The sequence below is a fragment of the Epinephelus lanceolatus genome, chromosome 10, assembly GCF_041903045.1.
Source record: "Epinephelus lanceolatus isolate andai-2023 chromosome 10, ASM4190304v1, whole genome shotgun sequence".
Lineage (NCBI taxonomy): Eukaryota > Metazoa > Chordata > Actinopteri > Perciformes > Serranidae > Epinephelus > Epinephelus lanceolatus.
In genome coordinates, this window is record NC_135743.1 from 15,412,692 (window position 1) to 15,428,253 (window position 15,562).

Sequence of the window (15,562 nt, forward strand, 5' to 3'; positions counted from 1 at the left end):
AGCTGTTTCTGTTCTCGAGTTTTTGTGCTAAGCTAAGCTGCTGACTGTTGCTTTATATTTACTGTACAAACACCAGTTACATGGATCTTCTCATTTTATTTTCTGCGAGAAAATAAATAAGTCTATTTCCCAGAATGTTTCCTTTTCCTTTGAAACACTGATATAGGGTTAGTGTGGCCATTTTGAACTTGTGTGTGTCCACCGGTGGTTTTGCTGCTGCTTCCTAACGCAGGCCACTTCCCCTGTAAACACAAGTAAATGACTGTGCAGGACGAAGCCAAAAGCAAACAACAGGCCGCTATGTTTTAGATGAACTTTTGACTCAAAGTGAACCACAAGCCAAGATCAAATTGATGCTTTACCCAAAAATAGTTTGTGGTATTTGACTGTGGGACCAACATGATAAAATGGGACAAATTAGAATCACAGGAGCTGCGTAGATCATGATATACTTTATATTACTGATGAAGTTTCAAGTTTTGTTTTTATATTTGTGACTTCTGAGATGAGAGCACAATGCAGATGATGAGGACTGGCCCTTTATGAGCTGAGCAATGAATATGGACTGAAAAAAACAGTTCAGCTGGTCATTCAGCTGAGATTTGAAAGGTTTAATTGGTCCTCAAGGCTTGAAAATAGTTATTTGGTGCTTTTACGCATTCCCTTATCAATGAATCTGTGTTCATAAACCAAACTTTATACTTAGTGTTGACAAAACAGTCTTGACTTTGAGTAGTTTTTGTAGAAAAACAAATTAAAACTCTCTGATTCCAGCTTCTTAAATGTGAAAATGTTCTGGTTTCTTTGTTCCTCTGTGACAGTAAACAAAATATCTTTGGGTTGTAGACAAAGCAAGATGTTTGAGGACGTCATGTTGGGCCTTGGGAAACACTGATCATCATTTTTCACCATTTTCTGACATTTTATTTACAAAAAACTAATCTAAAAAATCAAGAAATTAATTAACAGATGAATAGATAATGAAAACAGTCAGTCAAAGCCCTTATCTCAAGGTTCTTGTTCAGAGCAGAGAGACAGTATTACATATCTTTGAAACCCTGCAGACTCCTGCTTGATGTATTTCTGGACACTATGTATTTGATTGTAAACTGAGATTGAAGCTGAACCCTCCTTGTGTCTCTCTGCAGCGTGTCCAGTGGGCTACTTCAAGTCGGTTGCAGGCTCCGTTCCCTGCTCGGTGTGTCCCTCCAACAGCAGAACCAGCCAGGAGGGCTCGAGTGTGTGTGAATGTCGCAGCGGATTCTACCGGGCAGCCAACGATGCCAACTCTTCTGCCTGCACAAGTGAGCTTTGTTGGTTTGTTTGTTTATGCCTGGCTCTCTGGGAGGTGTTCAAGGGGCCTCATTTGACATTTACTCAGACTGTGAGAACCAGAGATGCACAGTCACTGACTAGACTCTTCTTTTAATCACAATTTAATGAAAATTTTAATCCTTTAGAAAGAAACAGTTGAGTATTTAGTTCCTCTGCCCACTCAGCTTTAAATTGTGTCACTGCCGCACTTTGTTTTATAACATTCTTTCCATGACTTAACTTGGTTAAATGTCTTTGCCAGCACGCAGCCTCTTTCATATCTTGAACTTTTTAGCAGATGCTTCCATCTAAGTGTCCGCCGCTTACATTATGTATGTCAAACCCCTCCCACTCTCTCTATCTCCTCCGCAGCTCCTCCATCTGCTCCGGTCTCTCTGTCCTGGGAGTATGAGAGCGGCGAAGGCGGGGTGTCCCTAAGGTGGCGCCCTCCAGTGGACATGGGAGGGCGCAATGAGGTGTGGTACGGGGTGGTGTGTCGCATCTGCCCCTCAGCCACCTTCACCAATCCAGCCTCGTGCTCCTGGTGTGGGGAGGGCGTCACCTTCAGCCCCTCCCAAACGAACCTGAAGCAAACGAAGGTCACCCTCAACAACCTGCTGACCAGAGTCACTTATCTCATACAGGTACGGTGGAAAACTGGCACAAACACTCTTAGTTATATAAGAATTAGCTGTAAAGTAATATGTTTTTTGCACATCTTGTTCTTCTGAGTGGATGTTGACTGAATCAGTGAAGCCAGTTAATACATTTTTGTGAATAGTGAAACATTTCAAGGATTGGCAACACTGTAAACTACTTCCTCTCAAGGACAGAGTTTATCCACAGAATAAAGAAAACCTGTGTCCTTGTGAAACAGATCATCATGTCCTTTTTTGTATCAACACCTGGACAACAAAGTGTCAAACACGCTGATTGCTGAAACATTTCCCGTAGCCACAGAGGAGACAGCTCCTCTGCTGTAATATTCCATAAGCTCCACATCAGCACGTGCACAGTAACATGTATTATTTAGCTCCGGGGGATACTCAACTAAATCATAGCTTATTTCTTATTCATAATGCGCAGATATCTCCCATTTACCAATGTTTGTTGATTGGCTGACACAGCTGCATGTGTGGGCGTGGGCTTTGTTTCTCAAACACAGAAGCATGTCATGAAAGTAAATTTAAAAAAAAAAAAAAAAAAAGCTTTGTGTGTCACATCTGTGTGTTCCTCTTATTGACAGGTGCAAGCCATGAATGAGGTGTCAGCTTTGAGTCCTTTTCCAGCTCGATACACGAGCATCAATTTCACTACGAGCCAGTCAGGTGAGCACGGGACGGAGAGGATGACAAAGACGGGATGAAAGAGGAGCAATGCTCTGATGATGATGTTTGTGTAGATACTGTATCGCGTGTGTGTGTGTGTGTGTGTCTGCCTGCCCTTCTCTCTGTCTCTCCCTGCTCCATCTTTTCTCTTCCTGCTCTCTGGACAGGAGGTTGCTGGGGGTTATAATATCCTGTCAGATCCCATTATAGTCACCGTGGAGGAAGAAAGTGGAAAAATGAGAGATGGGAAGACAAAAAAGACAGACAGAAAGAGAGATGACAGTAGACGGGTGGGGAGGGGAGAGGAGAGGAGAATGGGACATTGTGCAGACAGAGTGCAGCATTATGAGATTTTCCAAGAAACTGATCAAGATTGATTAAAAGTCTCCATGAGCCCAAATTATCTAAAACCTCTGTGTGTCTGCTCTCAGAGTTTATTGATTAAATGAAAGGAATGCCGGAAAGTTCCCTTTAACTGGTCTGGCCAGCCAGCACAGTGACTGTAACTAGATCCCGCTTGGCGCTCCATAAAAACTCCACTTTCATGCTCTACTAAATCTCCTGGACAAGTTCTGTAACACTGCCCCCTCCTGGTCACCATCACTTCAACACAACTCTACTATTTGTGGGATGATGAGGTTATTGGATCATCACATCTCCCAGGGAAAACCTCACCCCAGCTCATACATCACCCATCTGCTCTCTCCCACAGTTCCCAGCACAGTTCCCATGATGCACCAGCTGAGCCGAGCCCCAGACTCCATCACTCTCTCGTGGCCTCAGCCGGACAGGCCTAATGGAGACATCCTGGAGTACCAGCTGAGATACTACGACAAGGTACACTCAGCGAATAGTCACACAACATGCTGAGCCAAACCGACACATGACAAGAGTCACAACAAAATTGTCCTTCCTCTGTGTCCCTCAGGGTTCGGATGTGGACAGCGCGGCGAGCGTGTACAGTGAGACCAACACAGTGACTGTCAACTCTCTGATCCCCGGCTCCATCTACGCATTCCAGATCAGAGCTCGAAATGAGAGGGGATACGGCCCCTACAGCAACACCATCTACTTCACCACGCTGCCTCTGGGTACATTTACTGTAATAATCTGTGTCAGTCAGAGCACATTACTGCCATTAACACAAAAACTGAACTGGTGGAATTCATATGAATTCATTCATATGACAGCAGTCAGCAAAACATGCTGCCTGTGCTCGTCAGATAATCTGGTTGAAACTATGGAGCCTTCAGAGCACACTCGTCTTTAACTGTGCTTAGCATGCTAACTGCTCCTGCCGTGCTTATTGCCTGTCATGCTATGTTGTATGTTTTTAATATTTTATACCATTTTTCATATGTAGAAGAAGGTTTTTAGGAGATAGAGACGGAGAACATGGACTACTACTATGAGTTTTATTGAAGTATGTGTCAGTGATATGGTCAGACTCTAGAACTTAAAGCTGTAGCTGGTGACTTTCTTACTTGATCAGCACTGCCTAGTTTGACCGTTTGAGGTGGGGTACACCCTGGACAGGTCACCAGACTATGGCAGGGCTGACACATAGAGACAGACAACCATTCACACTCACATTCACACCTACAGACAATTTAGAGTCACCAATTAACCTGCATGTCTTTGGACTGTGGGAGGAAGGTGGAGTACCTGGAGAAAACCCACGCTGACACGGGGAGAACATGCAAACTCGGCATGCTAACCAGATAGACTTAATTTTTGGTCCAATTAGACCTACACATCCTAATGGACAAACTAATATAAAACAACAGTAACAAAAATTCAAATAGACATTTTAGTAGATTTGGAAGGGGTTGTGCTGCGAAAGTAGCACTGTCAGCACTGATCACAGATGTACAACTGTGTTTTATAGCTGAAAGTCAGATGTGGTCAGAGGTGTCTGTAGCCGACTCTGAAACGTGTCATTTGTTTAAAATCCTGTTTATTAGCAATTCTCATAAAAAGAGTTTTTGAGTTGTTAAAGGTGGCCAGGGTGTCCAAACAGAACATTAAGGTGTAGCTAGAAGTGTTTGTGTACTATATCTATAATAGTTAAAATAGAAAAAAACAATTGTCTGTCTAAAGCATTTTTATTGAAAGAAAACCATTTTCATAATCATTACATAAGTAAATAACATATATATAAGTGTGTTGAAGGTGAAATTAAGCACCTTTTGTGTATATATATTTTAAACAAGGATTTACTACAGGCTGTGGTGTTTCACTTACTGAAGGGCACAGAAGGGCCCCCCACCCTGGGTTCAAACCAGGAACCCTCATGCTGTGAGGTGGCAATGCTAACCACTGCAACATTGTGCTGTGCTGATTTTGTTCAGCTGTGAACCACTATGAGAAAGAGGGACATGGTTTTTTTTCACAGACTGTCTGTGTGTGGATGTCGTGACAGTTTCATCAAATATAACAGAGGTTATTTTTATAACAGTTACCATCTGTAGCTTTAAGTGGGCATTTTCAAAATAGACGGAGCCACACTAACACTAGTAATAAAATTTTGGATTCATTTTTGGCTTCTGAAGGTAATAATCTTAAGAACATGGCAGAGAGATGCAGAAGGAAAGAGTACTAATATAGTGCTGATCACAGTGAGATCACAGCGTTGAATGAAACTCAAATGTACAAAAGTAGCTCTTTTAAAGACTGTGTTTGGCTTTAAATGATCACTGCAGAAGAGCCAAAGTGAAGTTGACCATCTCGCTATGAAACACCAAATCACTTCTTTTTCAAACAACGTTCTCTAAAGAGGAATCTTCCTGAGTTCAATTCCGTTCAATGCAATCTACTTTATTTCACCAGAATAATCTGCTCAATATCAACAATGCTTTCCAGGTACACCTCAGAGATTACCTTACTAGAGAAGAGGCACATAATGAAGTTTTATTTCTGACAGTGGGTTTTAGTGTGTACTATTTAAAGTAGTTACAACAGTGTTTGTAATTAGCTTTTCTCCAGCTCTGGAAACAGTAAAAGACAGTCTGATAGGCACGTTAACAGCAGATGATTTTCTCACCTTCTCTCCCCCAGAAGAACACTCACAGCAAATCCAGAACCGACTTCCTCTGTTGGTTGGGTCAGTGATGGGTGGAGCAGCGTTCCTCCTGGTGGTGGCAGCCATTGTGGTCGTGGTGGTATTTCGCAGGTAGGTTGTTAATCCTGTCACATGATCAGAAATACAGAATGAGCTGTTTTTTATTAATCACATGAGCAGTCACTCATGTTGTTTGCTTTCACATGGCAGTAAGAGGAGGGAGAGTCCGTACAGTGACAGACTGCAGAGGTACATCAGTAACCGAGGTGAGCGTCAGCATATTTAACTTAATGTGATTTAATTTAGTAAAGTTAAACATTTATTTTAAAGTGATGTATTTGCTTTGTGCAAAAGGCCACCTATTAAAACACTTGTTTTTCTCCACTGAAACTTTACTTCACCCCAAAAAAGGAGAAAACTGGGCCTCATTCACATGCATTAATGTGGGCTTAAACCTTGTGCGCAAACATTTTACATAGAAGTCTGGAATTTAACAATATCTCCTTGTTCAAACTCTGCAAACAAGTTTACAACTGCCTCACATGCATACACACAAATGATGAAGGAAATGTAAACACTCACCTTTTAACTAAATGCATAGCACATTAAAATCACCCTCATTAAAAGAGGCTTTAATAGACAACAGTATTTAAAACAGTTATTTTATTCATGCAGTAGCCAAATGTAGCCTATTAGATAACCATGAAATTAACACCTTTTAATCCTCATCAATTATTGTCATAATTAAAACATTGAACTACAATATAATCAGCATAACAGAGGCTTAAAAATACTTAGCAAGAAGGAAACACATGTAGGTCTAAACCTGTTATCAGTGAAACAGCTGGGTGGTATTCTGAGCACGGCAGCAGTTCCCTGAGATTTTACCCACAAGACTGAAATTGAACATTTGCGGTGGTGATGAGGGCATCTGTAACGATGGCCATATATATGACAATCACACTGTGAAACAGCAGCTAAGATAAGTAACAGCAGAGACCTTGGCCGGTATGACCACAGCCCCCCTTTCTCCACACTACACCTCTAGGCAAATTTATTTCTTCGTATAGTGATATATGGGAGTGGTGGAGTGTGTGGCAGTGCTGATTCTGATTAACATACACATGGTGGTAAGTACATAATTGGCCAGTGTGCACGTGTCATGAATCTGACAGTAATTTTGTATGCGCACTTATTTTGTGTACAATTAAAGGACATTTCTACACATGTATATTATTAACTGAGGCCTGAGGTGTTAACAGATATCCGTATGAATGGGACAGACCTTTTTAGAAATACGGTAACACAAATGTCATGGCAATAAATGTGTTTAAATGTGGAACATAAAGGGATTTAAAAGCCAGACTTAGTCCTAATAAAACTGCCTTTTAATTCCAGGTGGAGTTAAGTATTACGTGGACCCATCCACTTACGAGGACCCCAGTGAGGCTGTCAAAGAGTTTGCCCGTGAGATAGATCCCACTCATCTCAAGATTGAGGAGGTGATCGGTGCAGGTAGGCATGATTCTCTCTTTTCTTTTAACTCTCACTGTAGTTGTATGATTATATCAACTTAATTTGTTCCACCTCCTCTCTACTACAGCCCAGTTTGGAGAGGTTTCTCGAGGCCGCTACCGCCCGCTGGGTCGCAGGGAGGTGCTGGTGGCGGTGAAGACTCTACGCTGGGGGGCATCCGACAGAGAGAGGGGGATGTTCCTCAGCGAAGCAGGGGTCATGGGACAGTTTGATCACCCTAATGTACTGAAGCTGGAGGGTGTGATCACACGTACGCCCCCAGAGAGAATCATCACTGAGTTCATGGAGAACGGGCCCCTGGACGCCTTCCTCAGGGTGAGACATCAACACACTGTCTCCATCTTTGTTAATGACCACACATTTTATTTCACTATGAACCAAAATCATCCTCTTTTCTATTTCAGGAGAACGAGGGCCAGTTCAGTGTCCTCCAGCTCATCGGGATGCTCAGGGGAGTTGGTGCAGGGATGCGTTACCTCTCTGAGAGAAACTTTGTCCACCGAGACCTGGCGGCTAGGAACGTGTTGGTCAACTCCAACCTGGTGTGTAAAGTGTCTGACTTCGGCCTGTCCCGACTCATGAGGGGCCTGGACCACAACATCCCTACATACACTGCCTCACTGGTACGCATTGGAAAACTGACTGGTATTTAAATCCTCCTGATTTGTGGTTCCAGTGTAGCATATCTCACTGTCTGCATTGTTCTCCCATCAGGGCAGTAAGATTCCCGTGAGGTGGACGGCACCAGAAGCCTTTCAGCATCGCAAGTTCAGCTCAGCGAGTGACGTCTGGAGCTTCGGCATACTTATGTGGGAAGTGATGTCGTATGGAGAGCGTCCATACTGGGACATGAGCAATCAAGAAGTGAGTGTGTCGGAGAGTGTTGCCTGAGCAGAGGAAGTCAGTGATGGAAATGCACTCAAATCTTTTGCTTAAGTGCGAGTTTAACTACCACAGTGTAATGTGATGCCATTAAAAGTCCCAGGGCGCCCTGGTGGCACCAACCACGAGCCGCAACGTCCACTGTGTGTGTCTGGCCTGAGACCTTTGCTGCATGTCATGTCTGATCTGTCGCCCCCCTCATCTTCTTTCAGCTGTTGTATAAAGCCTTAAACACACCCAGAAAATAATGAAAAAAGTAAAAGCCCTGAATTTAATCACTTTTATCACTTAAGCTGAAGCAAAAAGAAGTATTAAAATTCTGCGTCGTGCGTGTTGTTGCATTATATGTATTAGATATTTTAATGGTGTAGCAGCACTGTTAGTACAATTTACTGCTTTTATGTGTTCAGCCAGACAATGATTAGATTATCAAAGCAAAAAATAAGATTACAGATGTGCAAAATTTGACTTTTACTGCCATTTGGCTAAAAATATTTTACGCTCATGCAAGTTTCTGTAGAACACGTTCCCATCTGTCGCACTGGCTGTTTTATATTGTGTGTTGTGCAGCCCCAGCTCTCATATTAAAGGGATCATTTGGATTTTTTTTAAGTGGGGTTGTTTGGGGTACTTATCCATAGTCAGTGTATTACCTTCAGTACATGGAGTGTACGTTGGAAGCTGCTGACTGGGGCAACAGCTAAATGTATTTTAGCTACCTAAAATAATCACTGTCAGTTTAAGGGGGTTCTATTATGAGAATATATTTTCACCACCTTAATTTGCCTTCAGACAGCCCTTTACTTTGGCACTACATTTTCTCATCCATACAACTTCTGTATTCCTACGCATAAGCAAAGCTGTGCTGCTGTATTATTCTGCAGGTCAGCTGTTCAGGTTAGACTTTCAGAGGTTTATGGACGAGACCAAAAATACACACACACAAAAAAATAGTGATTATTTATTTTATTTTTTTTTATTTCGTTTAATTTCTTTAAATTTTACTTTGTTTTATTTTATTTTTTTATTTATATATTTTTTCTAATTATTTAATTTCATTTCTTTACATGTTACTTTTTTTATTTAATTTTATTTTATCTTTTTTTTTTTTTTTTTTTTTTTTTTTTTTTACCAAGGTTTCCCATTAAGATCAAAATTCTCTTTTGCAAGAGATACCTGGCTAAGGTAGCAGCTTTGCAAAATCACAGCACATTAGAGTACATCATATACAATATGATGGACAAAAATTCACAGTTAAACAGAAGAACAGCTGCTTAACACAGTGGTTTCTTAAGAGAAAAAACATATGCCTCCATCACCACATTCTTTATGATGCCTTTAAAGTCATCAGTGAATGCAGAAGATTATTCCAGGCCCAAGGCTTTATCCAGATCTGTCAAAACCTGGGGTATTATGACAGTTACATAAAATGCCCTTCACTGTGGAGACAAGAAAAAACCTCAATGAACCAGAGTATACAGAAGAATTTTGCTGAGGGGGACTGAATGGGCCCAGAGAGAGAGATGCGTGGGAGCACAGAAGATTTACAGTTAAGAAAATGTGGTGCCAAAGAAAAGGGCTGTCTAACGGCAAAATAAAGCAGTGAAAGTATTCTCAATTTGGCATCCACTTATCCTTTTTTTAGGTGGTTTTACTACATTTTGCTGCTGCCCTCTCCCACAGCAGCACGTAGCGTAGCTCCTGTGGTGCCACTCCTGGCTGCTTTTCCAAACTGGGAGCATGCCAGCTGACATCTACTTGTAATACACGTACTATAGATAAGTACCTCTTACAACCCCACTTCAAAAAAAGCTAACTATCCCTTTTATCCCTTTTTAACGGAGTGGTGTAAAGTGTGTATTTTCCTTTTGAAACCCAGTGGGATAAAAGTGTAATATCTTAAAACGCAGGACTACTAAAGGAAAGTACCGGTGCATAAAAGTTGTAGATAGCTACTTTAAAAACGCACTTCACCACCACCCCCCTCCTCTTGATTTAACAGACACATCTAAGTGGTGACAAAATGCCAGGCAGCTGGAATTTGCATAATTTTCTCTTAGTCACTCTTTACAAGCCCTCAGTGGTCTGTGACCTTTTATGTAAGGCAATTACACAACACTCCTCACACCATCTGCCCTACTTAACGTCTGATGTCTCTCTCCGCTCTCTCCGCAGGTGATGAAGGCGGTGGCAGACCAGTATCGTCTCCCTGCCCCCCACAACTGCCCCTCTGCCCTCCACTCTCTCATGCTCCAGTGTTGGCAGGCCGATCGAGGGGACCGGCCAGGCTTCGACTCGCTCCTTTCCTCCTTGGATCGGCTCATCAGGCACCCTGCCTCCCTCAAGGTGGAGCCAACTCGGTGAGACACCAGCTTCTGGCAAAACATATAAGAGGCAGCAGGCGATGGACAATCTGCTGTATCTTCAGATTCTCATACTCTCACTATTGAATGTCCAACCTTTACAGGAGCTGCTCTCAGCCGCTGCTCAGCCCCACCCCCACGGACTTAACGTCAGTGGCGACTGTCAGTGATTGGCTGAAGGTGCTGAGGATGGAGAGATATCAGGATGAGTTTGATCAGGCACACCTGGACACGTTAGACAGAGTCAGCAGGCTCAACATGGAGTGAGTATAGATGGTTACTACTGTAATGTTCAGCTTAAAGATGATTTTATTTCACTGGCCACCATTTTCCAGCGCATATCTAAAGACAGAAATCCTACCCTTCAGGCAGCTTTTTATTTCCATCCCGGCATGTTTCACATAACTTGTTAATGAAACATTTTTGGCTGTGTTTAAATCTTGAATGTCAGAGTTTCCTCCTGGAGGATACAGCCAAGAAAGAATGTCGAGATGGACTCCCTCACGCTGATGTGAAGTATACAGGACACATATATGGACATAAAAACCTTCACTTACTGTTTTTTGTGGCGCAGTTGTCATGACAGCTGAGCAAACTCCATCTGTTTCCAGGGCCAGGGAACATTTATGTTGAACAGTTTCTATACTTTTACACCCTGGGTAAAAGCTGACCTTAAATGTTCGTATTCAACCTCGGATACAGCAACTTAACAAGAAAACTCTCAGCACAAGGTCCGCTTATTCGGTGTTCACAAAGTATCCGGCCACATCTTTTGGCCTTCCTCAGGGAACACAAATGACTGGGTGATGGTTAAGTTGTTATCTGGCGGCCAAGGTACTTGATTTCGTTCGCGTTCATGTGTTCATATGTGGGGGGAGATTGTAATCTGTCTCTGCTCAAGGATCTTTAGCTTTGGATGGCCACAGTGATATTTTGATTAACAGCTGGTTATTTTTATAAATAAGCAGCGACTCACTATTTCCAAAGCTGAAAAGCAGGAAAATAAATTAAATTTGAATAAAAAATGTAACCAGTGTACACCTGACTAATAAGTAGCACTACCTAATCAATTAATTCTTTGTCACATAGAATCACAACAGGGTGTAACTCTGTGTAATTAAATGCGATACTATCAGCTTCTTCAACTTGTGCATTGCTGTTTAGTTATTTTTGCCTCTTCTTACGTTTTAGGCTGCTGCTTTATAACTGTCCATGTTTCCAGACTGGCTGCAGTGCATGTGTTTATGTCATCCTGGATGGTTTCTGGTTGTGGGATGATTTAACTGTAATGTTGGGTACAGTTTCCTCAGCTGTTTTACAAATTAACTCCACCACAGACTCAGTGAATTCATTGACGTCATCGATGACATCGACGGTCATGTCTTGGAACGTGCTCCTGTCTGTGATTGGCTCCATCTTTCACATCACTGTGAGCATGCATCGTAGTTTGGGTACATGTCTTGGCCTCAACAAGATGGCATGAAAAAACAGAGAGGAAGGCCTTTACTTCAGTGGGCTAGAAATATTAAAAATACACCAACACATATCAGCTTGCGTCTCCCTCAGTTTGTAGTGGCACACAGAACCAAAGTAGCCACATGGTCACTTTTCCCGAATATAAGCAGCATCACTCTGCAGCCACAAATGAGCAGTGCACATCAGTGATCCAGAGTCTTTATTCCCCCTTTGGTGCAAGGCAAGGCAAGGCAAAGCAAGGCAAGGCAATTTTATTTATATAGCACCATTCATACACAAGGCAATTCAATGTGCTTTACAAGAGAAATACATTAAAAACAATAGATCATTAAAAACAAGAGCTAAAAGCAAGACAATAAATAGTTAAAAATAGTGCAGAAAATGCATTTAAAAAGCAAACATAAAGCAAAAGCAACAGCAGACAAATATAAAAAAAATAGCTACAGATTATCCTAACAATAAGTTACATATCTAGTTCACTGGTAAGCTGCAGTAAATAGTAATGTTTTAAGCCCTGATTTAAATGAGTTGACAGTTTCAGCTGACCTCAGATACCCTGGAAGTTTGTTCCACAGGCGGGGAGCATAGAAACTAAAGGCTGCTTCACCTTGTTTGGTTTTGATCCTGGGAACACTGAGTAAACCTGTTCCAGATGATCTGAGGGGTCTGGATGCTTCACGACGTACAAGTATATCAGAGATGTATTTAGGCCCGAGACCATTTAGTGCTTTATAGACAAGTAACAAGATTTTAAAGTCTAACCTTTGACACACAGGAAGCCAGTGCAGTGATTTAAGCACTGGTGTAATGTGCTCCTCTCTCTTGGTGTTGTGAGGACTCTGGCAGCAGCGTTCTGGACGAACTGCAGTTGTCTCGCAGGGCGAGCAGGAATGGGACAGCACCTCACATTCCCACTGTCACACCAGTCCTTACTCACCATAAAGCACACACCTTGTCCGCTTCTCTTGCCTGAGTCTGCTAGTTCCTGATGTCCCAGTGAAAACTGATGCGGGCAAGAAGAGTTGTCCAATTTATTATCCAACTCTTGGTCAGTCAATAGCACGATGCTAGCTCCACGCGATCTAAGCTGGTGCCCATCTTCTCCTTTTTATCCTCAATGTTTACTGATGTTTGCATTTGAAAACCTCAACCTGGCGAGCTCACATCCCGATGAGTGAGGGTGATGGGACTGTGACACACCACTACCGTCCAAAGCTAACCAGAAAAAGCACCACCAACACTTGCAACATAGACATAAGAGCATGAAGTTGCCTAAATGTAACTCAAATTTAGCAGAAATGATGGAGAGGCAACTGGAAACATCCGGGCCATGTCATCAATACCATATATTAGTCTGGTGTGCCCTGTTTCCATAAATATTAATCACACACACTGTCTGTTTGTCGCCACATGTTCTTGTATAGTTTCTGTTTGTATTCTATTCTTTATTTTGGTTTATGTATCTCTTATTATTTATTTATGTTTCCTTCCGGACCTAACTGTATTTATTTCTGTCCTTTTATTGCTGCAACAGCTGAATTTCTCCAGTGCGGATCAATAAATGTGTATCTTACCTATGAAACAAAAACAAAAGAAGAGAAGCTTTGAGCATCAATAAAATGTCCGAGCTGCTGCAGGCTGCAGACGACCACATGCAAACCCACCTGTCCTTTAGAATATCAGGTAGGGCAAACAACAGCTGAGGTGTTGAACTAAACTCTGCGGTGTATCTGCTCTCTCCTTCAGTGATGTCCAGAACCTCGGGGTGAACCTGCTGGGACACCAGAGGAAGATCGTCAGCGCAGCCCAGCAGCTCAGAGCCTATCTGTCGCAGGGGCAGGTGGAGGTGTGAAATCCACCCACACAACAACCTGTGCCATGGATCTCTGTGGTTTTCACACTCTGCTTGTTGTGTCTGGTTTCATTCATTTCAACGGAGCACATTTAAACCAAAACAAAAAAGAGAATCAGCTTTTGTTTGAGGAAAAAAGCATCGAGTGCCACTCTCTGTATTTTGCTACACTTCGACCAACACTACAATCAGAAGGGGTGAGACAGAGAATCGGACTTCCTGCCAGTCACTCACAACAAATGACACAGGAGAGATGCACCATGGGAGCTGCAGTCCAGGTCAAAGTGAGGTTAGGGAGTTGCCGAGGAGGAGGAAGAGGAGGACTTTAAAGATTGCTCTATGTTTTTCACTACATTTCACTTTATTGTTGTCTGCCCTCTTCTCTCCTCACCCGTCTGCAGTCCTACCTCTCACCTTCTCTTCCACTACCATGAAACTTTTCAATTTCCCCACCCTCACTGAGTAGAAAAAAAATCTAAAATGTTTTTGTTAACATACTTATGGAGATCTCTCCACACAAAGAATTGCATGAAGACAATCAAAGCCTTTTTTCTAATATTTTTTGAGTTGTTTGTAAAGTTGTATCACTTCCTCTCTACTTAAAACGCCAAATGCTAAAAGCAAAAAACAGTTTACTACCTAGCAGCCTATGGTTTGCCTTATGAGGTATTACCATTAGCTTCCAGAAAAATGTATAGTTTGTTCAGTAGTTCCAACATAATGCTATAAACCAACCGTCCAAAATCAGTACTGCAAACCCTGAGGTTAGATATGAGTCACTGCCATGAATGTTAAAAAGAAACAAAAAAACTTTGAAAAACTGTAAGCCATGTTTCCCCCTCTTTAAAAGACATATCCAGGGTTTGAGAGCCGCCCAGTTCGTACATCTCACTCTCATTGTAGTGTCTCTCAGCAACAATGGAGCTCATGTACTGTGATACTTCAAAAGTCATCTCAGCTGCAAACACAAACGTCAATCTGCGATGAAGACAGAACCGAACAGCACCCACCTTTATGTGTACATTTCACCCTTCACCTCTTTTTTTTTTTGATTGCTAGAGTAAAGACACTGAGTCATTGAAGCGTTGTGAATGTGTGAAATGGGAAAGACGGACAAAATCGGATTTACACTTGAAGGAAGGAGGCGAAATGCTTTGTAAGTATGTACCCGTGTGTGTGTGTGTGTGTGTGTGTGTAACGTGTGTGTGTGTGCTGTAAATGAGGCTGTGTTAATGTGTGCATCAGGTATATGCTGTACATGACGCTGTGTGTGTGTGCGAGTGTGTTTGAGACAAGTGTGTCAGGCTACACACATTATTAGCTGTGTTTGCTTGTATGAGTGTTCACCACTACTCCATAATTGTGCAAATTTGTAAAATAAATGATATGATTTTATTTAATATATGGCTGTCTGCTTCTTCTTTTGTGTGCTATCTATGTTTCCAAGCTCAATATTCTCCTGATGTGACACATTAAAGGGACAGTTCATCCCAAAATAAAAAAAAAAAACTTTCCCCTTAGCTGTAGTGCTTTCTACCAGTCTAGATCATTTTGGTGTGAGTTGCCGAGTGTTGGAGATATCAGCTGTAGAGATGTCTGCCTTCCTTCTCTCCAGTATAATAAAACTAAATGGCACTCAGCTTGTGGTGCTTAAAGAGCAAAAAAAAAGTTTCATGTAGGAACTATTTTCTTTTTTACCAAACTTCACCAACCAAATCCATTTGCAAATTAGCAATGCCTTAAAATACTG

At 42.0% G+C, this 15,562-nt stretch overlaps 1 protein-coding gene across 2 annotated transcripts in view; it reads left to right on the top strand.

The window, feature by feature from the left end:
- The window catches only part of ephb6 (eph receptor B6), a 61,928-nt gene extending 46,716 nt beyond the window's left edge, over nucleotides 1-15,212 (top strand). Inside the window, exons 6-19 of one of the 2 annotated variants that reach the window (XM_033641242.2) lie at nucleotides 1,149-1,304; nucleotides 1,687-1,958; nucleotides 2,561-2,642; nucleotides 3,355-3,479; nucleotides 3,571-3,733; nucleotides 5,700-5,814; nucleotides 5,914-5,969; nucleotides 7,102-7,218; nucleotides 7,307-7,554; nucleotides 7,644-7,862; nucleotides 7,954-8,103; nucleotides 10,297-10,481; nucleotides 10,589-10,747; nucleotides 13,707-15,212. In XM_033641242.2, the coding sequence (XP_033497133.1) occupies nucleotides 1,149-1,304; nucleotides 1,687-1,958; nucleotides 2,561-2,642; nucleotides 3,355-3,479; nucleotides 3,571-3,733; nucleotides 5,700-5,814; nucleotides 5,914-5,969; nucleotides 7,102-7,218; nucleotides 7,307-7,554; nucleotides 7,644-7,862; nucleotides 7,954-8,103; nucleotides 10,297-10,481; nucleotides 10,589-10,747; nucleotides 13,707-13,812 (2,153 nt within the window). In that variant the 3' untranslated portion in view covers nucleotides 13,813-15,212. The remainder of the gene's footprint in view (nucleotides 1-1,148; nucleotides 1,305-1,686; nucleotides 1,959-2,560; nucleotides 2,643-3,354; nucleotides 3,480-3,570; nucleotides 3,734-5,699; nucleotides 5,815-5,913; nucleotides 5,970-7,101; nucleotides 7,219-7,306; nucleotides 7,555-7,643; nucleotides 7,863-7,953; nucleotides 8,104-10,296; nucleotides 10,482-10,588; nucleotides 10,748-13,706) is intronic. The other variant, XM_033641243.2, reaches the window with a different exon arrangement.
- Nucleotides 15,213-15,562: the final 350 nt, after the last annotated feature.